The 22,410-nt window shown below is 47.0% G+C and overlaps 2 protein-coding genes across 2 annotated transcripts in view; one reads left to right on the forward strand and one right to left on the reverse strand.

Annotated features, from left to right (window-relative positions):
- The window catches only part of LOC104073559 (serine/threonine-protein kinase 25-like), a 19,017-nt gene extending 9,046 nt beyond the window's left edge, over positions 1-9,971 (forward strand). The window contains 8 exon segments of the mRNA XM_009573376.1: positions 92-200; positions 1,467-1,624; positions 1,887-2,072; positions 2,289-2,434; positions 3,313-3,427; positions 3,723-3,794; positions 7,339-7,475; positions 9,101-9,971. Of these exon segments, the coding sequence (XP_009571671.1) occupies positions 92-200; positions 1,467-1,624; positions 1,887-2,072; positions 2,289-2,434; positions 3,313-3,427; positions 3,723-3,794; positions 7,339-7,475; positions 9,101-9,140 (963 nt within the window). The 3' untranslated portion in view covers positions 9,141-9,971.
- A 6,271-nt stretch (positions 9,972-16,242) lies between these two features.
- The window catches only part of FARP2 (FERM, RhoGEF and pleckstrin domain protein 2), a 77,231-nt gene continuing 71,063 nt past the window's right edge, over positions 16,243-22,410 (reverse strand). The window contains 5 exon segments of the mRNA XM_009573377.1: positions 16,243-16,333; positions 17,527-17,678; positions 18,486-18,593; positions 20,894-21,057; positions 21,909-22,027. Coding sequence (XP_009571672.1) covers positions 16,243-16,333; positions 17,527-17,678; positions 18,486-18,593; positions 20,894-21,057; positions 21,909-22,027 — 634 coding nt within the window.

Genomic DNA, 22,410 nt, shown 5'->3' on the forward strand with positions numbered 1-22,410 from the left:
TTGGCCAAGGTTTCCAAGTAACAAACTGAGAGGCTGGAAAATCCAAGGCATCAGTCACCTTCCTTTAAGTCATCTTTCTGCCCTTTATCAGCTGAAGCCGGGACCCCTGGAGGAGACTTACATAGCTACTATCCTGAGAGAAATCCTAAAGGGTTTGGATTATCTACACTCTGAGAGGAAGATCCACAGGGACATCAAAGGTAAGAGTGGACAGCTCAGCTCCCTTTCTTGTAAGGGATGTCACTAACGTAAGATTCAGAAGTATTATACAGCAGTAATCTGAGACGTTTCAAAGACTGTTTCTTAGTGCTGCTTTTCCTCTCGCTTGCTTTTCTAATCTGATGCTTGTCATTTTATTGCAACTCATGGTTTTCATGTCTTTGGGATTTAGAGTAACAGTAAGGATCTGTAGCTCTTCTCTGGCATTTGTAGTTTGGACAGGCAGGGGGCTAAAGCCAAGGAGTCAATGAAAGGCACGCTCAAATTTTATCTGAGACTCTCTCAGTTATGTCTGGACATTTGCTTTACTGCTGGACCCCAAGGCCTGTGTGTGCTGGTTATCATGGTTATAACTTACTGTGAAGGTGAGCTGTCCTCACGCAGGGTTCACAGCCCTAGAAAATCAGGGCAGCTTGTGTCAGCTTATCCTGTTACTGATTTTTATAGTCATTGGCCCTACGCAGTGTAGGGAGACCTGGCGTCTGCCTCCCAAAGAGCAGTCTCACACCGAGACTCAAAGGACAGCAGGAGGGCGGGAGGACAGTGCTGTGGAGACGTGGCCAGTGTTGGATGCTAACTGCTCTGACCCTCTGCAGGAGGGCGTGTGAACAAGCAGAGCAGAGACACCTCATGCAGGGAGATATGTAGAAAAGATGCCGTTGCATATGTGAGACTACATGTTTCTAGCGCTGCAGGCCGTGCAGGGCTGTTGGCCGCCAGCAGAGTGGGGAAATGCTGAAAGTTTGTAGGTGGGGTCTCTCAGAATGAGAAGTCCTACAAAAAAAACCCCATCCCAAAACCTGAGTAATGCCACTCTCTTAAGCGGGGTGAGTGGCAAGCGGTATAAGAGCAGGACTTGTGAGCTCTTCAGAAGGATCTGCTATTTAACCTGTGCTGAATACTGCTCTGAAAAAAATCGAGACCATTTGAGGTATCTTGGGCCATGTTGCCCTCTCTTCTTTGTATGGGCAGGAATCACATCTAGTTGATTGTGTGGCCTTTCACATCTACTCCTTGCTACTACCCTAGAAATATTCCCCTTCTGATCCAGTGAAGTGTATGAACTTGTTCTGTGTTACCCAGCAGAGGTCAAAGCATGAGAATGAGTCTGAGGCTGGAAATCCGAGCTGAGGGTTGTCACTGGGGCAAAGGAGGATGCCACAGGAGGTCCATCTTTAGTGTTCAGTTCTGCGTGGGCTGGAGATGATTCATAAACCAGTGGACTTAATGCTTATTTGTGTGAACAGCTGCCAATGTGCTACTTTCGGAACAAGGAGATGTGAAACTGGCTGATTTTGGAGTGGCTGGACAGTTGACAGACACACAAATCAAGAGAAACACCTTTGTCGGGACTCCATTCTGGATGGCACCAGAGGTCATCAAACAGTCTGCTTATGACTTCAAGGTGAGCTGGGAGCAGGAGGAGGATTGCTACTTGGTGCTTACTATATATGAGATGGTGCTAGGGTTAATACAGCGATTGGAAGTGCTGTTTGTTGCAAGAATGATACTTTCCTGTTACAGTTCAGGATCTGTTGGAGAAGTTTGTCTATTAGACGTGAAACACCTTATCTGATTTTATGTGATCAGCCCTTCGGCTGTGCTGAAGTTGTTGCAGAATTGCGCCTCGCTGTTCTGTGCTATCACTGTTCTTGCTCTTCTTTCAGGCAGACATCTGGTCCCTTGGAATTACAGCCATTGAACTAGCAAAGGGAGAGCCTCCAAATTCTGACTTGCATCCTATGAGGGTTCTCTTCCTGATCCCCAAAAATAACCCTCCAACGCTTGAGGGTCACCACAGCAAGCCCTTCAAGGAGTTTGTGGAAGCCTGCCTCAATAAGGATCCTAGATTTGTGAGTATTGCTGTCCACCTGTGAATTTCGGTGAAGTATTGCAGAGGTCAAAGATTTATTTAGCAGGAAGACCTTTTGGTGCAAGGCTCCTGGAGAGAAGGAAGTACTGAGCTTGCAGAATGGATGGGCAAGCCTGGCAAGAATTGAAGTCAGTGCACCTGCATATTTAGTGTACAGAGATGGTTAAATGTAGCATGCTTTCCTTATTTGCTCCAGAGGCCAACAGCTAAAGAGTTGCTAAAGCACAAGTTCATCACACGCTACACCAAGAAAACCTCATTCCTAATGGAGCTGATAGATCGATTCAAGCGCTGGAAGTCGGAGGGCCATGGAGAAGATTCCAGTTCTGGCGATTCTGATATGTACGTATATGTTCTGCATGGAAGGGTGCCCCTGCTGTACTCTGCGTGCCCCGGGGTAATCTACTGCACGCAGCTCAGGTCTTTTTCCCCACCTGGGTTGGAGATCTTACGGGAGCTCAGGGAGGCCTGTGACCATCTGTTTGTGGGAGCAGGTGACTGCTGCCTGAAGAAACAGGCTGTCACCTTAACCTGTGGAGCCTCTTTGCTGAGTGTAAGGAATCAGAAGTACTAACACGAAACATCTAGCATGTGCATAACTAGTAAAACAAGGCTCTTGTTGCCTGTGTTTTATGCACATTCGGTTAAATACATCGCCTTTCAAAGAGCTACAGGCTTTAGTAGCTGTGGCAGCAGCTGTGTATGTGTGTTTGTGTATTCACGGGTAGAGCTTTGCTACTGATGTGGAGGATAATGAGGCTATGAGCCTTGGGTGAGGAAAGAGCACTTTGTTGCCAGGCTGGTGTCGCAGAGCTTCTCTTCACCTGTAGTGGCAGTGACTCTAGTGACCAATGACTCTGTGAGGTTGGCTTGCAACATCCAAGCCTGGCCCCTCAAATTGTGAGCTTGGCTTGTCTTGAAATTCTCCTAAATTTAACTATACTTGAAACTGTCTTCACGCTGGCTAGAGCAGAAAGGTGGTTGTGGTGATTTGGAAACGTGATGTAGTACTTGGCTCAGATCTCTGTGGTGCTGCATATGAGCTGTAGAGACTGAAGCAGTTTCTCTTTAGGATTTTTTCTGGGATAGGAGAATGCCTGGAGCCCTGTGGTGATATGACAATCAGGTGGGGGAGAGCTTGTGACTATGGGAATGCACGGGTAAAACACCCGGTGTCTGGAGCTGAGGCTTTGTCTTGACCTCCTCCTTTTCATTTGCAGTGATGGAGACACAGAGGATGGAGACCAGGGTCCAATCTGGACATTCCCACCAACTATTCGTCCCAACTCCTTGAGCAAGCTGCACAAAGGAATGGCTCTTCATGGTTCCCAGAAGGTTTGTTTGCCGTCTATTCCTTCAGAAGTGGACTGAACTAACACAAGCTTTTGAGGGTCTTGGGGAAGCTATCAGTTACTCATGTTCTGTCTAAAATTTACTTTAGTCTGGTATCAAGGGCCTGTGCCCCAGAGTTGCCTCTTCCGCATTGTCAGGGTACTGCAATCTGTGGCTTTTCTGAGACCTGGTGAGGGATCTGCCATCAAGGTGCTGCGAATTTACCAAAGGCTTAGTAGTTTATGTGCCCAGGGAGCCTTTGCCTGTGCTTGTAACTTCTTTTCATTTTGCTTTCTAGCCTACTGAGCCCATCAAGAGGCAACCGCGGTCACAGTGTCTCTCCACGCTTGTTCACCCAGTTTTTGGGGAGGTGAGTAGAACCTTCTTGGTGTCTGTGGTAGTTGGAGACAAAGAGATACCTGGCATGGATGGGAAGGATTTGGAGAAGGGAGGTGGGGTGAGATACCTACTAGGGTTAAGGCACTGTGAAGCATTTGTGCCTCTGTTCAGAGATCTATACAGTATGTTAGGAAAGTGAGTATGTCGCTGGAGTGTCCTCTCCAATGCACTTGTATTCCTGGAAGCATAGCATTACTGGATTGTCTTCTGGTGAGGTAGAGGAGTACCTGTTTCTTATCTGTGTCTTAGGCTTGCTAATGCCTAGGCAACTCTGGACTCTGATGCCCCTGGCCTCCGTGGCTGAAGTGCAGCTCCTGTGAGGGCAGGCAGGTATTTGAGCCTGCCTGTTGCTCTGCATGTTCCCTGCCCTCATGCTACGTGCTGCTGCCCTCAGCAGCGTCACTGAAGGGAATGTGGGTGGATTAGAGCAGGAGTTGGCTTTGCCAATTACTAGGCTATCTTCTTGATTTATAGATGCCTGCTATTGCTAGCACGCAAAGGCTAAGGAGTTACCTACCATATGGCCTGTGGAAGGTAGACAGAGAAAATGGGTTTGGAAAATCCACCCTGTTTCCCTGCCTTGTGTTCTGGGTGGGGATGTGGAGTTAATAATGGTCTGTATCAGCAGAGAGATTAATTGTCTTTCCAGCTGGGTGATGTTCTAAAGGAGGAGAAGAGGATGATAATCCTAAGGGGGCTACTGGCTTCAGTTGCTGTTTCCAGCAGATGTGTAGGAAAAGAGGTTCTGCTTTGGAAGAAGTGGCTTACACAGACACTGCATGTCAGGGTTCTTTTCTTGGGGTGCTGGGTCACAGAGACCTTTTCTCTAGTCCTGATGACTTGCTCTTTTCTGGATCCTGATGCTGTTCCAGGGGTGGCCCAGCAGAGAGCTGTGCTTTTTCAGGATAGTCTCTGGACTTAAATCTCTTTTCTCAGGTCTAGTGCTGTGTGGAAACAGGGTTTGCTGCAGGGCAGGAAGCAGAGGTCATTCTGAAAAGCAGGCAGGCAGTACTCTTGAGACAGCACTGCTTTGGAAATTGAGAGTTTAGCTAACTGGCCTCTTCTGTACTCCACGGGACTTGACTTCCAGAAGTCAGAGCGTGAGGCAGACGGTCTGGGTCTTGTAGGCCTAGACCTATGAGATAAAAATGGATAAAAATAATGTTGGCTTCTGATGCAGGCAGTTTGTTCCTGCCGCATAGTCACTGACATCTGGTTCTCAGTCCTTTCTGTTTAGGAGCCTTCTGGGGGAGGGGGTGTTCAGAGCTGTGGGTTCTCCAAACTACTGAATGCATTTTTGTGCTTCTCCTTACCAACCTTGCTGCACCAGTTCCAGGCGGGAAATGGCTTCTTCGGCCTTTCATTTCTGCTAGTTTGACTCCCTTGCCCCAGATTTGCTGATCCTCCTTTCCTTTGATTTGACTTCCCTGCCGGCTCTGCTGATCCCACTCAGCAAAATCAGGTGCAGGGAAGGTTCCGGGCAGTCTCTGAAATAACCTGGCTTCTGCGTGCAGTAGCAGGGGGTTGGAAGAAAACTCTTCTCCAAGTCTCCAAGTAGGAAATCTGCTTCACTACTTGGTTGCATGAGTTGTTCTTTTCAGTTTCCTACCAACAGCAGACTTTCTCCTTCTCACTGTTGTATTATTGCCTCTTAGACCTGCTAGGTTTTGATCACCTCTTTCCATAAAAGGGCTGAAGCTGGGCTTTGTGAATTGAAATCTTCCTGAGATGCTGTTCATAATCTTCTATATGCCTTCCCTGCTCGTGTATTATTGGATGTTAATATTGAAAATGACGCATAGTGGGTCATCAACACAGATGTGGGCAACTGCAAATCTGGAAACCCGTCTGCCCTTTCTGGGGCAGGGAGGAAAGGTAGGGTATTTGGGCCTGGAGGGCCAAGCAGTGAATAAAAGCTGACCTGTAAGGCTTTGCGCAGTACAGTTCTCTAACCCCCTGCTAACCTCCAGAAAGCTCTTCTGCACTGGAAAGTGACAGGGTATCACAGACTGCTCACATCACAGGCTGCTGGGCAAACTAAAGGTCAGTGGCTTGGCATCAAAGGCCGATAATAAACTGGCAACTTACCTGCAGGACAGACCCTGTGTCTCATTTTGCTCCGAGGCAGGCTTTGGTCAGGTAGATGTCAAATCAAATCCTTGGCTTTAGCATCACAACTATTTTTGGCCTAAGAAATCTGTATCCTTGATGTGTAATTGGGTTGCCCTCTGTGCCCCTTGCCACTTCTGAACGAGCAGAGGTGTGTGCAAGTTGCTCCCACAGCTGAGGCTTTGTGTTGGTGAGCAATTACCCCACTGAAGAGGCAGCAGCTCTTTTTGGCTAGGAGCTGTTTGTTTCCAGCAGGGGACTTGGAGCACAGGGACGGCTCCAGCTGGGGATTAGCATTTGCATTGTCCTGCTTTCCGGACCATGGGGAAAAGGTGAGCTCCAACAACAGGAAAGGCTGATCCTAGAATTGCAGGCAAAGAACTGTGAGGCTTATGTAAAGCCCTTTAATCAGCGTAGCCTAACGGGAGCTTAATTGAACTGGACAGTGGTTAGCTGGCAGACATTGCTTGTTCAACAAAAGATTTTGATTTTTGTTCAGCTCGTGTAATGATGTGCTCTAGGAAAGGGGCTGCCTGCTTGTGCGAAGGAGGGGGGGAAATGCTGCAGAGGATGTGACTGTGGGTTTTCCAACGACCGACTCTTTCAGGCTCAGCATCAGTGACCTGTCAGGAGTTCCTTAACGACAGAGGTTTAGCTATTTCAGATGAACAACTGGAACCATGTGCGAGTAGACTTGTGGGTGGTGAGGCCTAGTCGGAGTGTGCCAACAATGATAGATGCAAACTGAGGCTTTTCATCTAGGTCAGATGCTGCACGTGGAGGTCTTTGTGTGTGGGCTTCATTCCGCTGGCCCTCTGGGGAAAGCTCTCTCTTGAGGAGGAGTGTTGGAGGCCAAGGGGCTCAGGATCTGTAGCGTGGCAGTAGTGTCCCTCTGCCTCCCAGTCACTAGAAGCAACTCAAACTTTTTTGTGGTTAGTAAAAGTGGTGGTGACTAACTCCTGGTGTTACGATATTTTCTGCCCTACGTGTCTACAAGCCTTTGTGTGTGTCTGGCTGCTGAGCTGTCATTAGCAGCAAAGGTGACAGTACTGGTTCAGATCAGCTGGAGTTCTTTGTTCTGTTACTACTTACAGGTTTTCAGGGCTGTTGATCCATTTCTAATATCATCTGGTTCGTTTAAGAGTACATCAGGGCCTGTTTGTTAAGGACTTCAATTGCTATTAGCACCTGGAGGAAAGTATGAACTCCAGACATCGGACTTTCATCTTCCTGACCTACAAAAAGAGCCCTTTTTTATTTTTTTTAAGAAGAATGTGGGTGCCCTCCTGCACCCTTGTGGAGTCATACTAAAAGGGAAAGGGACTTACTTACTGTCTGTACTGCACTGCTTGACCAGCGCTTTCTGCAATGAGATAAGGACCTAACGTACCGTTTCTGGGTTGCAGCTTAAAGACAAGCACAAGCAGACTGGAGGCAATGTGGGAGCTATGGAGGAGCTGGAGAACGCCTTTAGCTTGGCTGAGGAGTCCTGCCCAGGCATCTCTGACAAACTGATAGCACACATGGTGGAGCGGGTACAAAGGTGAGCGTCCTCTAGAGTGTGAGCTGGGGTGGAGCTGGCCACGAACCGAACCATTGTCATACTCCAAGACTATGGTAAATGTTGGTCTGAGCAGTCAAGACACCCAAAAAGTGAATATTGATGACAGCTGACCTAATAGTCCCTGACTCACTTTTGGCTGCTTTTCTTTTCATGGAAGCAGTTCTTCCTGCCTCAGAAGTCCTTTCTCACACTGAACAGGTTTCTGTAGTGTGGTTGAATGTTGTAGAGTACAGTTGCTGCTATTCACCTTCATCTTGCGTATATACACACACACACATATATATGTATATATGTATGACGTCCTGCTGGTCACATTACCCAGGTAGCGAGGACTATGCAAAATGTCACTTCTAGAATAGTGAGTATCTGTTTCATTGCAAGGAATGTGCTTTACAGCACTACGTGCAGCCAGTCTCTCTGCTTGCCCAGCTTAGGTAGCAGGAAACTATTTTTCCTGAAGTGAATTACTTATTAAACCAGTGGAGGAGTATAGTCTGGTAGAATTAAGTTCTTTGCTGCTCAGCAGGTGCCGCATCAAACTTGCCGCCACTACTGGCACCAAGTTCAGTCACACCCATGTAGCACAGGCAACAATGTCAGATCCTGATCACAGGTTTATCAGGCTTTATTTAACATTAATTTGGATTTTCTCCCTTTCACAGCAGGCTATCCTAAATCTTGCCCTTTCCTCACTAGCTGAGAAACTTAACATTTGGCCCCTCACTGGTCAGAAGGCTGGAAGTAAAGTATTTTGCTATACGTGTGACCAAAGGAGCCATTGTGTGCTTTGGTTGCTAATGTAAATACAACCCAAGGTTTACAGTCTTTACGCCCTTGAACTTGGGCTTTCTAAGCATTTATTTCTGATGGTTTTAAGCTGGTGTAGTTTGTGCCTTGTAGCTCAAGTATCCGTTGGATGCTGTCAAGCAAAGAAGAGCCTCAGATATTAAGGATTGAAAATACTGGCCATCCTTGAGAGCTTCTGTTACTAAGTCATTCAAGCTTTCAAGCAAATATGCTGTGGGTCTGTTTCGATCCCTCATCTAATAATCACTTAAAGGCAGAAAGATAAGATAACACTCTTGTCTCTTCTGGCTGACCCATAGAGGTCACAGAAAGTGTCCTGGTGATGCCTGCAAAAACTTTAGCCTCTAGCTGAGCAGGAGGTTCTCGCAGATGTGTGTTGGGTGACTCTGCAGGGCAGCTGTTTCAGTATCATTCACTTCTATCAGCCTAGACATGGCACTACTGGACGGCGTATAAGCGCAAGACACTGTTTTTTGGAGGTTTGCAAAACCTCTGAGACCCTGGTTGGTTTCTTACTGTAAAACACTAGTGCTCAAAATTTCTTATTAGCCTAGAATTGAATCTTAAAGGCATGAAAAAAGTGCCGCCTTGGCTTTTTGTTAAATTGCTTTTTTTTTTCTTTCAAGATTTCTTTATCTAGAAAACTGGTAGTGGCAATGGGAGTGGGGACAAACACATCCAGACTTACCTCTTCATGCGCAGACGCGCTGGCTGGCGCAGCGCCTGTGGGCCGTCTTCCAGGTGAAGGCTTGAAATGGACAGTAGTGACCAGTTCCACCCGTTATTCTTTCTCGCAGGTTTTCACACAGTCGGAACCACCTGACCTCTGCCCGCTGACACCTACATTCCCTGCTGCTGTTTTGAGGGGGGAAGGATTTTTTCCAGCTTCATAAGAACTACATCTCTAATCCAGACCACCATCTGCTGTTGGATGTAACATTGTGTTACGGACTCCAGGACATTTCAGAGCCTTCATATTACACGTGTTTCCATGATAACCCAGGGTGGGGTTTGCAATGCAAGTACAATTTAGACCTTTTGCAGAACCCAAGATGGGTGGTCTAATTGTTTTTACAATGTAATCAATGCAGTTTTTAATTGTTTCCCTATGGATGTATCCATTTTGGCTTGGTTTGATTCACAGCTTGTTATTGGTAAATGCCTGGCTGCTGGAAAAGAGGGAGATTGTCTTCCATTGAGATATGTTTCAAGGGCGAGTCTGATGGGTTTAGCCTCCTGCCCTTCCTAAAGAAGTGTTTGTGAGCAGTAATGTGTGAGTGCAGGTATGTTCGGAAGCTCTCCATGCATTATGGCCTCTGGGAAAGCTAGAGCAGCTCTCCAGTTGTTCTGGAGGATTGCTTCAACTCCTTCACACACTAGTAAAGAAAAGCGTTCAAGTATAGGAGCAGCTGAGCTAATATGCTGCTGCTCTTTCCCAGCTTGTCGTTTCACAGGAGGAGGGGTTTGCTGACTGTACTTTTTTTGGCTCTGGGACATCATTTTGTATTAGGCCTTGGTTCATCTAATTCAGGCAACGGCAGAACTTGCCTTGGGTCTCCAGGGACTGGAAGGCAAAGTGGTTACATTTGGTTTGGGAGCTGGTAGAGTTCCTTTTCCTTGGTGCTTTCTGCAACTGAAGCAACTAGATACGCAGGTTTGGCAGTCCTAGTCTCTAAGCTGAGTAGACACCTACTGTGCGTGCACAAATGTTGCAGAAGAGTTAAAAAAAAGGGGCAGGGGGAACACAATAGCCAAAGGTGCTGAGAGGGCTTCAGTTCAAAAGGCAGTGCTTGAGGACAAACCTGTCCTCTACAGAAAGATATGAATTGGATGGCTAGCAGCAATGGTATCCATGTGGTGTGGCTGGGGGTCGGAAAAGCCGCTCTTAGGTCTCCATCCCCTTCTTCTCAACTTTCCCTTTCTGGCTCTTCTTTCAGTCTGGGATCTAACCTCGCTGAAGCCAGGGCTCTGCTCCAATTGACAAGCTGTGGTGGTGTTTGCTAGCAGAGAAATTAAAGCATCTACTGCTGTATTGGCTGCTTATGGTATTCCAGTGAAGCCATCCCCCACTAGCTTTGCTTTCTGTATAAAACTCGTTTATAAAGCAAATCTTTGATTCAGGTAAATGCACAGATCTTAAATCTATACTTTAAAGGTCTAGAAAAATAGATTTAGGAAAGTAACTTCTGATAGCTGGTTGCTTAGAGATTTGCTTTCTAATTGTAAAGATATTCCCATTAAGTCAGCAAGACCTTAGATACCCAGATCTTTCTGTCTGGGTGTTTGTGTGTGAATGATGTGGCTCACCCCAAAGCCACTGAGAACAAAAGCCGTAGCTGTTCAGCATTTTTTTTAAAAGATAGGCCACTTGGTTAGTGACAAGGCTTGATTTTTGGTACTTTGATTCAGACCTGCAGATTGTAGTAAGTGCTGGGCTAAAAGTAGCTCAAAAGGACCATACATTCCCTCATCCTGGTATGCGGTGTTCACTTTAGCTTATGACTATCCTTTACTCTTCCTCTCTGATGGATAAATACAGGCTCAGCAAACACCATGAACTTGTCCAGTAGAGAAGAGGTGCTGCTCTTTGGTCTTGCTGGAGATCTGCTGCAGAGTGGTGTCTCTCTGTGGTGAGAGCCGTCTCGGAGCCTGCATTTATGAAGAACAGAACAAATCCATTTTTTCCTCAGGAGAAGGAGTTAACATATAGACAGGAAACTTGCTGAGGCGGAAGGCAGAGGCTGCAGTCCAGCAGAAAGGCAGCTGAAGGGCTCCTGTTGCTTTTAAAGTTGCTGTTCATGACGGTAGCAAATTGTGTCAATAAGGTACCTTGTATTATTACTCACATGCACTGCAGTGTAAAGAGTAAACTTTTTAAAGGAAACAATCCCCACAAACTTTGTCCAGTATTCAAAGCAACAATGGTTTTAGTTTTTAAAAACGTTGAAAGGGATCTGCCACTTTCAATAAAGTAACAAAACAAATGAGGCTGGTGTAACTTTGTATTAGGGAAAAAGTACTTGTTCAAGCTGCTTTTCTTTGCCATCTTCTTGGTCTTCCCCCGCATCTTCCTGCCTCATGTAGATCTAACAGTGACTCGTGAGACAGACCTGTTTAAGTACTTTTTGTGTAAGGAGGGAATACAGTGAAAGACACGTTACATTAGTCCTTTCTGCTGACATACACTGGCGTTAAGGGAAGCACACACTGTTTGCAGAAGTGTAGCTGTGCTATGGAGAATGCTTCGGTGCAGTTTTTGCTGGCATCTTGTTTATTGTTCTGTACTTAGAGTCAGGTTTGACTGTAAAAGCTGACAACAGGCTATCTCTGCCTTCATCTGTCTCCCTTTGCAGTTGTGAGAGTGGCCGAGCAGTGGCACACGCTGCCCAGAGAAGCTGTGGAGATAATCAAAAGCTGTCCAGAGCAGGGGGGGCTGGACCAGATGGCCTGCCGAGGTCCCTGTCAACCACAACCACTCTGAGTGTGTGACCTCAGTTACAGGATAAACACTTTGGAGACGCCACTTTAAGCATGTTTAAAACCTTGCGTATGCCTGTCCTTCCCTAAGCAGAAACACAAAGGTGAAGTTGGTTCTGTGATCAAGTTGTACAGTACCGTCTCAGCTATTTTCTCCTTGGAGCCAAAAAGAGAGACTGACAAAGGTACCTCTGACCGTGCTTTTTTGGGAATTTTGTTAAACCCCACGTGCTTGCACTCACCACTGCTTCACAGACTGGTGGCAGGACAGTGGTGATGGTGCAGCCTTTCTCATCTGCAGCTGAAGTGGGGGAGGGTAGTTTTAGTGCAGGGCTTTGGGGACAAGCCAGAAGGTGAGCACGCAGAGCTATGCAGCTTGTATTTTGTCTGGGTGACTGGAAGTCTGCCTTATAAAATGAAAGCTCTGACAATTAATGTCCCCCCAACTCTCAGACTCTCTAAACCTTCACAACAGAGCACTTAACTTCACTGCATGTGAGCCGTGCTCCACTTGCACCCGAGCAGCATGAGGCTGCTCGCCTCGTGTACATGCACGTTGCTGACACTTCAGCAGAGATAAAGCTGTGGTGACGTAGCCAGTATGAAAGAGGGAGGTGAATTATCTGGTGTAATGGGAGTCACTCTTGTAACCGGGGGAGATAAAGGGAGCAGTCACCAGAACAGCTCCAGTAGGTTGCATTAAACACGTAGGAACTACTGCAAAAACTTACTTGTTCTGATTTCTTAAGCAATGAAGCAGGACTCTGTTACACTGAATGAGGGACAGCCAGCCAGTCCTGCGGGAAGCAGGGAAAACTGGTAGTGTTTACCAGAAATGATGACTTTTTGAAATGAAATGAGACCATGGATATTAAGCGATGAGGTCCCAAGAGCATGGGTTCATCTCTCCCTTAACATACATCCTGCTAGCAAGAAACTAATGAGTAAGGACCAGTTGTATTCTGTTTTTCCTAGTGCTCTTGTTAAAGAAACTGCTCATGAGTGTAGCAAAGACAAAAAATACTCCTGCAGAGTTCTGGTAAAGTAGAATTACTACAGGGTATTTCACAGAAGAACTGATATGCCACTGAAATCCTCAGCAGTTTGAAAGCTTGCCAAGGTGAGAGGTAAGCAGTTTTGCCAGGAATAGTGAAGTTTCTGGCTTTCATAGCCTGTGCTCCTGCATTTTAAATGCACAGACATTTGAACTTTGTATTCTCCGCCCGAGAAGGGACTTTTGCTGCCTGCTGTCTTTCTCGGTTCCTGGTCAGCTAGCAGCAGAGGCTCCTCTTTCAGGGACCACACCTCAGCCACTGTAGATAGCACACGCGTCTTCAAGACAGGAAATACCGAGCTGCAGGTTAAGCACGTAAGTAACTCAAGGATCATCCACTCCTCAACTGCCCAAAAATCTTAAGGCAGGACTCTCGCTCACTGCATCTCTCCTGCAGCAGGAGTTGTAACAGTACTATTCTGCTACACAGAGGTGATGGGAGGATAGATAGAGCGTAGGTGTTTAACCAGTGTGGATTAGCCATGTAAGTACCTACCAGTCATGTACTAACACCTTTAGGGTGTGTCCTTCCACTGTGTTCTTTGATCATTTTCCCAAGTGTCAGAAGTAGTTTCCTTGTGTTACAGGCTAAAGCAGTGTTCCCTATGATACGAGACAGAAAAACAAGTGGGGCAGGAAGAGACTCTGCTGGAGCCTGCAAGGGAGCGTACAAAAGCCAAGCCTCCACGCTGCTTGCTAAGGGCAAGGCTGGCTTGTACTGTTCCTCCTGTCTCCAGTAACATGCGCTACATGTCAGTCTGATCTTTAATGCGTGCTATTAGGGAGATTGACAGCTGATTTCTGGAGGTAATTTAGACAAAACTCTAGCTGATGTTAAGAGAGTAAGCTATCTCTGTCAGCTAGTTTAAAAAAAAAAAAAAATTAAACCCACCAGGGCCAAATACCAGGCTATTTCACCCCAGGCAGAAAACACTGCACCCTCTCTTGCACTGTGCTCACAGAAACACACGTTTCTCCTGCTCTTCTATCCTTGTCTCTTCTGGCAATTGGCCAGGTCTAGCTTTCGTAACACACATGCCGGAGTATGGGCACTGCCCTTCAACAAACACAGCTTGCTTTTGGGGACCCCTGGCCTGTGACACAGCTGCGTAGTCCCCAGCCTGTACCGCAGAGGGTACTTTGTCCCCCATGCAAGACTTTGTATTTATCCTTTTTGAATTTCAGGCGGCGTTTGTCAGTCCCTTCCTCCTGCCCTGCCCTGGAGCTGCTCCCTGTGCCTACTGGCACTCACAGGCTCCATAGAGGTGGCTCCGCCACCTCCTCCACATCGTTCTGACTCGGTGCTGTCTCTCTGCTGCAGATGGAGCATAGCTTGATGCTGGGTGAACTGAGAACCACAGTCTTGGAAAACTACTGAGTGACTTGAACACTCTAAAAAAGTATTTCGAATCCTGCTGCTAGAAAGCCCTGCTACAGTAGGTGGTGCAACTAAAGGTTGGGGTTAAGTGCCGAGACCCCCAGCTGCTGACAGAGACCCCGCTCCTCCTCTTTGCAACTTGTTCCTGCAGAGCTTCCCCGCAGGAGACCAGCAAAGGGCAGTAATTGCGTGGGAGAGTTCTCATGAAAGAGGAAAACACTCCTGCTAAGCAACTCCAGTATGTGACCGTGACAAAGCATCAGTTACCACCCAGGAAACCACTGAATGCAAAGACCCATTAATCAACAGTGTGAAACCTCTTCTCTCAGGTCCCAGGAAAAGCAATGCTTCTGTGCAGATGCAGTCCATCTTCCCACGAGCGTGGCTCCGGAATAAGAGGCTGAGATAGTTTTATACCAAGATGCTATTTACTTTCAACAGTCATATTCAGCTGCGTTAACATATCTAATCAATCCACATGTATACACCTACAACAGTTAATAAAAAAAAAAAAAAAAAGACAACACTAATAAATTAAGTACAGTTAACTTACATGGGACAATGGTCATTGTGACAGTGGTAGTGAAGGCGGGATCGTCTTCTCTACGATGCAAATGCCAAGTGAGCGGTCTGGAAAATCCCTTGGGAACCCCCTCCCTGCAGTCCTCGTCCCGCACATGTTTTAGACCGTAACCTGAAACAGCTTTGGAGAATGCACATGCTGGCCTCTGTACTTCCTGTTTTCACAGGGATCTCCACAGTCCTCCATCCTCACAACATGCAACACTTTCCTTTTTCTTTCACTACACTTCATTGTTCCTTCTTCTAGTACACAAATACTTTTCTATCTAATACAAAAGCAGAGTCCCTTGAGCCCATCAAAGCCACGTCCAACAGCATTTTGTGGCACTTAGCTTATTTCAGTCCTTCCGTGGAGGCAACCAAAGGTGACAGCTTTACAAAAACAGAACAAACTGCAAACATTTCAGATTTAATACAGAGATTTAATAGAGTCCACAGACACTAATGCTCCATCTGGAATCCAGTGACTTTTACACCTTCATGAGAAATGGAAGATGGATCCCACCCCAAATTTAAAAGTAAGAATAGGGATTTTCAGAAGTCTTTGCGTGACACAAGCACAAGCAACAGTGACCTTCAGAGAAGCTTGTTCTCCTATATTGCCTTGAAAACATCACCCACATCAGGGTGGAGAGTGTGTTCGCCATCCCATGCCTTAAGTAATGCCTACTACAGGATAAAGAAACTCTGGAGCTGTGATACGAGAATAGCGATTGACCCTCTCAGCATGCGCCATAGCAGAGTTCAGAGGAAAAACCATGCACCCTACCTGTACCAACCCACAATAGACCGAAACCTCAACAGCTTAGCAGAGGTTCAGTCCTCCTGCTTCCCCTGGAAAATTGCTGCCATGGCAGTTTCCAAAGAGCAGAATTGTTCTATGAGAGCTGCAGTTTCTGTTCAAAATGAACTGTGTTTAAGCTAATACATCTGTGGATCCCCTGTCAGTCTGAGACAACTGTGCCAGCAGGTTGACATTAACAGCAGCAAGACAGCGGTTGTACAGCCAGCCACGCCGAGCATCAGGGGAAGGGAACTTCTGGGAGCCAGCAAGCCCTGGCACCAGCAGCTGTGAGCCATTCGCAGCACTGGCAGCTGCTATTTTTCTCCCATATATGCTGACCATCCAGTCAAAATGTAAAAACAAGGTGGCATTTGCCTTCAGGGCAGGCAAAGGTGTTACTGTACAGATACAACCGGAACAATAAACCTTCCACAATGCGTGCACGCCGGAGCTCTGCGGTTGTTAGGTTCTCTCTAAGTAGGTTCAACTGGAACAGACTTGACCCTCTTCCATACCATTGCGAATGGATGTGATCCCCGTCTGCAACTCCCTCACTCCCACTTTCCACACCAGGTGGGGTTCTTTGCTTTATCAACTCAGAGACTCCTGTTTCCACCTGCCTCTTTTGTTGATGTTTACAGCAGAGATCCAGCTCTGCCCCGCTTCAGTCTGTGTGACTGTCCTTCTCATCCTTTGGAAGCAGCAGGCTCGACCTGGCTGGAGAGCTGGTGGCTCTCTTGATCACCTCCATCCACCTGGCAAGAAAGGACATGAGAAATGCTCAACCCCTCACTCACAGATGCGCGATTTTGTCCTTTGGTTATGAGCTGTACCCCTTTCACCAAACCTCACAGAACATCCGTCTTCTACCCTTCTTTCACAATTCTTTTAGGAAACTAACTCTTCAAATGAATAGCTTGAGGCGTGGTAAATACACTGCAGAACATGGTTGCCTGTTGAAGCAACAGCTCTACAGTGCTTTGAGCTCCAGAGAGCTCTTATGAGAGCACACTGTATTCTCTTGTAAGTGTACAGAAAGTGTTTACCAAGGAGGACAGGCTGACAAAAATTAGTCAATGGATTGCTTTTCTTACAATGAATTATGTAACAGGATTGCTTATATGGAAGAAAGCAAAGCAACAGTGAAAAAACCAAGACAAACATCCATTGTGAATTAGACATTTTTTCCTTGAAATCACTACATGACACCAGTGGATTAAAGAGTACAACTCTGCTGTCTGGGGTAGCTGATACAGACGTTGCTCACAAGTGTGTGATACTCTCCCAAGGAAGGGGGAAGTATATGACACCTTCTCAATAAAACCACACTCTAAAACAACCAATACTACCCTGCCAGGCAGAACGCAACGCAAGGGTTTTCAACAGCTAACATAATAGCAGAGTTTTGTAGGTGATACGTTTTAAACATGATTCACTTTGGACCATGTGTGGAAGCCCCTAACAGCACTGCTAAACACAATTATAGAGAAAGCAGTAAAGTGAAAAGCAGCAATGCACTTGTTGCCCTCAGCCTTGTGTTATAACTCCTGTTTCCAGAGATTGAGAGGGGAAAAGAAAATACGTTCTTATCAGAACTCTCACTAACCTAGAAATCTGACTCCCAAGACCTCATGGGGCTGAGCATCTTGCAGCCCTTCCACCCGCGCTGCTCCCCAGCTCCAAGGAAGCCCCAGACACCTGAGACAAAGCAGAGCCTACAGCTCTAGGTGCAACCACCAGCTCTCCCCGGCAAGGAGGACGGTTCTGGCAGAGGAGGGATCTCCACACATCATCGGTAGGAAGAGGAAGGGAACTTTATTACAGAGAATGTGCTGTAAGGTCACTCGGACTAGGAGGTAGTCAGGAGGAAAGAGAGGGCTCTGGATGATCAACCAGTGTGTTAACAGCATGTTATATATCCAGACAGACAGAGAAAACAGAAAATTACCTCTCAAAGGTATATTTGCTCTCAGCCCTGAAGAAATACACATGGGACTTGAACTGCAGCTTGAAGACATAATCCTTCTGAATGCCGTCTGCCTCTACGGGGGAGCTGACTGCGTAGCCAAGCAGCGGGAGACTGGCCAAGGGATAATCGTCCTGGAACAGCCCAACAGCCCAGCCCTTAGTGCAAGGCATCCCCTGCCACACAGTTCATCCCAATGCGCACTCACTCTTTTGTACTCTACAGGTAAGGTCTTTGTATTTTTGTTTAGGAGAGAACAGGAGGAGGAGCAGCCTTTATCTTTTGTGAGGCCCCCGACAGCTTATAATGAAACCTTTCCCCAACTCCTTTCACTGTTTTTATAGAATTATTTGCTTCTATTCCCGTACCCGTCACTGCCTCCTGGGCTCCCCCCTTCCTCCTCTGCACCCTTTCTCTGGAACTCCAAGCACAGTCTGACACAAAAGTTAAAATATCCCTCCCAAAAGAAACGTGCCCTCAAGGCAAGAAGCCTGAATAAAATAAACACAGTTTATTGGGTTAATAAGATGAAAAGGCACAGGCTGCACTGCAGCACAGTTCGTTACCAAGCAGGCGCTGAATGCACCACGGGCAGAAAAATCCCCGATGCCTGTTTAACTGCGCTGAAGCCCAGCAGGGAGAGAATCGGAGAGAGACTGACCACAGGCTGCCGATTCCCCCACCTCCCTTAGTCACTGCTTGAGGAGACATTTTCCCCCTCACTCACTCACAGAAGGTCAGTACCATTAACAGAATTGGAAATACTGATTAAACTCTGCAAGAAGGGCCCGTGGCCTGACAGAGACCGGCTTCGTTACGAACTACCTCCTCTTCCATTTGTTACTCTCCTTCACATAGCAGTGAGCTGCACCCGGAGCAGAAAGCGCCTCCAGGTTCACCCTGACACCCCAAACGCAGTCCACTCAGCTACACTTGCTCACCTGGTGCGTTTTGTAGAAGAACAAGCAGAAGTTGGTGAAGACGACCCACAGTTTCTGCCAGCCGTTGCTGTTCTTGAACTTCCTCAGCAAGTATCCGGAGAGCTGGTTCTAGCACAGATTGGAAAAAAAAGGTCGCTGTCCTTCAGAAAAAGACGACAGCTGCCGCAGGTAAAAAGCTCGAGGCTGCCTGCTATAACCGCTCCTGCACTTGCTCCCGTGTTGTAAAAGGCCTCCCAGGTATTTCACACGGTGACTGAATGACTTTGTATCTTCACTAATTCACAACTATCTTCCTGTAAACAAATCAGTGATTTCTCTCCACTGATAGCAAGTTCCCCTTTATGTTTAAGCACTCCCCACATCTCGGCACAGTGTCAGGCAACGCAGAGGAGGGTGCTGCACCGACTCGTCCCTCCAGCGACCGCTCTCCTCTGCAGCCCACGGTCAGGGGAACGGCGACAGCCGCGAGGGCGTCCATCCCTTTAGCCCACCCTTTTTTACATGCAGAAAAACCACGTAGAACACACTGCATGAGAAGGAAAATAAAGCAGAAGAGGAAACAGAGGATGCCAGAGTTGTGGACAAGCTACATGTGGCAGCTATGCAAAGCCAAGCCCAGCGTGGCAAGCAGGGACGTTGAACATTGCCGCCTTGGAGTCAGAGTCACCGAGCGCTTGTGCAGCGGGATATGGAAACCTACGGCATGGAATGACAGCAAATGGATTTTGCAATTAGAGAAAAAGACAGGATAGGCAGCAGAATTACATAGAGAACCATTTTGGGAAGCATAAACAGGAGGAAATCCTGATCAACAAGGCAACTTTACAACTCTGCTGCTGGCTGGATGGGGTATCCTCACGCCAGCACACGTGGGCTCACTGAGCAATTACGAAGCGAGCAGGACTACATTTTCCTCGGCATCCCATGGCTCCTCCCCACCAGTGCAGAACTTGAGAGGCATTTTTACCTGGATCATGCACAGGTAATCAGACAGGGATAGGCTCTGGTTCCGGTACCAACAAACATGGGTGATTGTGTTGGGCCGTTGGGCCTGGCCCAGCAAATAGCGAGGAGGAAGCTCTGGAGAAACAGCAAGAGAGCAGAAAACTGAGCAGAGAAAAGGGGGAGAGAAAAGAGAAAAACAGAACATTAGGGTAAGAGAAGTGATGCAAGAAAAGCGTCTGTTAAAGGAAAATGAATTGTGGAAAAAAACGATGGTATTAGAATATGGAACAGATCAAAGTGAGAGGGAGCTGCAAGAACTCACATGTTTAATCCCAGAGTGTGTAGCAGGGAGGTCTCATTATGCGGGCACAGAATAGCGAGATGGTGCCTTTCACAAGGGTATCGGCAGGGAAAGGAAGGCTTGTCCCCTCCGATAGAAACCACTTTCTTTGCCAGCTAAAGTGCCCAACTTCTGGACCCTAAGCCAAGGTAACATCTGTAGGACTCCCTTTACTGAGCTGATTGACGCTCTCTACATCACGAAAACCCAGGAGCCCAACTTTTAACTTCCATTAAACAAAAAGTGCCTTAACAGCAGGGGAGGGAAGGTAGGAAGGTACAAATACACGGGTGCAGCACCCTGCCCCATTGCTGTTTGTCTAGTTAGTGACCCCCTTTTTCTCTTTATGGTATTTAGGGTCCTTCCCACTTCTGGAAGTCTTCCAAGCATGCCAGCTTGCAGGAAGGTGTTCTACCCAACTGATCTTGCCAAACTGCCGCCTGAAGTGAAACCATAGTGCTGGTGCAAGCAGCGCTCTGCATAAGGAGCACTGAACAGACATCTGTCTCGAAATTTCCAGCATTCTGTACCAAAACGTGCCACCAGCACTGCATCAAGCCATGCCAAGTGGTAAGACCCGAGGTAACAGCAGCTCAGCGGGCAGATAATAAATCTCTGCTGGGCATAACACAACAGTGCTGTAAAATGGCACTTGCTAATTCTTGCTGCTCACCTCTGCCAGCGAGGGAAGGGCAGAGAAGTCATATTCCCACTTGAGCTTAACGCACTCTTCTTAATTCTAGGTGCAGTACGGTAGCTAACCAGACCTCAGCACAGTAGAGTCAATCGCTAAAGGACAATATCACGGATAGGTAACACCCTGCAGCAGGGTGAAACCCAGAGGAACAATTCAGTCCTAGGATATCCTGGGCTTCCTTTAAAATCTCCCTCCTTCACTGCCTTTGCCGAAGCAAAGCCCTGCTGCAAGGAGAGCAGAGCGTGTGCATGCAGACACACAGACATGCAGAGGGGGCAAGCATGCAGCGGCCTTTTAATGGCCCGTGCTCTCCCACGGATGCAGAGACGCTGCCAAGGTGAAACGGGAGGTGGTGTGGAGGCTGAGCGGCGGCCGAGCGAGCCAGGACGGACAGAGTGAGACATGAGAGCGGCGCCCTGCGGGTACCTCGACAGCCACACTGTGGTCAGTCATGGAGACGCTCGTGTTGCGGTACCAGCACACGTGCATGGTTGTGTTGGCACGGTGGTGGCTCTGCCTGTCCAAGGAGCTACGAGAAGAGTGTATGTCATCTTCGGACTCCTGTTCTAGAGAGACCTCATCAGAGGATCCTGGGGGAGGAGAATTCGGCAGGGGTTTAAGAAAAGTGTGCAATACAAAGAGCAAGAGAAGCAGGGATTCCGGAGAAAAACTGTTTTCTCTTGCAACGGTCCAGTTTTAAAATACATCAACTTGAATTTGTTACTCAGCTCCTAAAGGCCACTCAGAGCAGATCGCCATGGCTTTGATTACTCAGCTCTGCCTGAGGCAACTGACTCAATACTATGTAAAACAACAAACAAAAATCCCCACGCTTCATCTTCAGTCGATTCCTAGTGAGGAATAGGAAGAAGTATAAAAAAAAAAATAAAAGACATAAAAAAAAAAAAAAAAGACATGTAGATGAGGCGCTTAGGGACATGGTTTAGTGGGCATGGTGGTGTTGAGTTGATGGTTGGACTTGATGATCTTAGAGGTCTTTTCCAACCTTAATGATTCTATGATTCTAAGTGCTCCAAGAAGGGATACCACATGTTTCAGCACATCCATAACACCACCAGAGACAGGCACAAGAATGCTGGGCTATAAAAGAACTTGCTGATCTCCAAAGACACCAAATTGCTGGACAAGAAAATACACTACATGGTTAAACTATGAAAAATCTATGTAAGAGGTGAATAAGGACCTTATAACATTAACAATTCTGCAACTGGAACATCTCTGCTGCATTTAAAGCCACCAGGAACATCAGTCTAGGAAGACAAGCATATTTCTTTTGATTAAAACAAAACCAAAGCACAATAACTCTCCATTACCATATGAATTATAAAAATACTCCATTTATGTCATCAAATTCACAGTAGGAAAAATGAAAAGGACACGACAACTGATGCTTTTCAAGAAGGCAGGAAACACCACTTACTGTTGGAGCGATTGCATACTGAGTTTTCCAGAAGCACATCAGATTTCTCAGTAGATTTCTTGGCCATTTCAATTGCCATGTTTAGGTCTTCCATCCACTTCCCCATCTCCAGGCGGGTACTGCAAGACAAATGGTGCAAATGGAGACCACCCCAGCCTGGAGCCGTGACAGAGTGCTGGTTTGCTCAAGGAAGGCACAAGTCACTGCCCAGTACAAGGAGCAGTCCCTTTCCATTAAATAAACAAAAATAACGTAAAAATTCCTCCAAAGCATAAGCTTTCCAGACAGGAAGCTGACCTCATACAGCCTTCACGTCTACTTTCAAGCCTTGAAACAAGACTAAAATAACCATTAAAAACCTGGACTTTACGGCAAAGAGAATGAATAGACAGGCAGAGGGCCACATAATATCTCCCTCTGGAGCTACTGGACTCAGAGGAGGAATTATGTGGTGTAGGCCACTGCTGTTCTTCATACAGAGAGCTTCATAGTCGACGGGTTA

Source organism: Fulmarus glacialis, unplaced genomic scaffold, assembly GCF_000690835.1.
Source record: "Fulmarus glacialis isolate BGI_N327 unplaced genomic scaffold, ASM69083v1 scaffold9142, whole genome shotgun sequence".
NCBI classification, from domain to species: Eukaryota; Metazoa; Chordata; class Aves; order Procellariiformes; family Procellariidae; genus Fulmarus; species Fulmarus glacialis.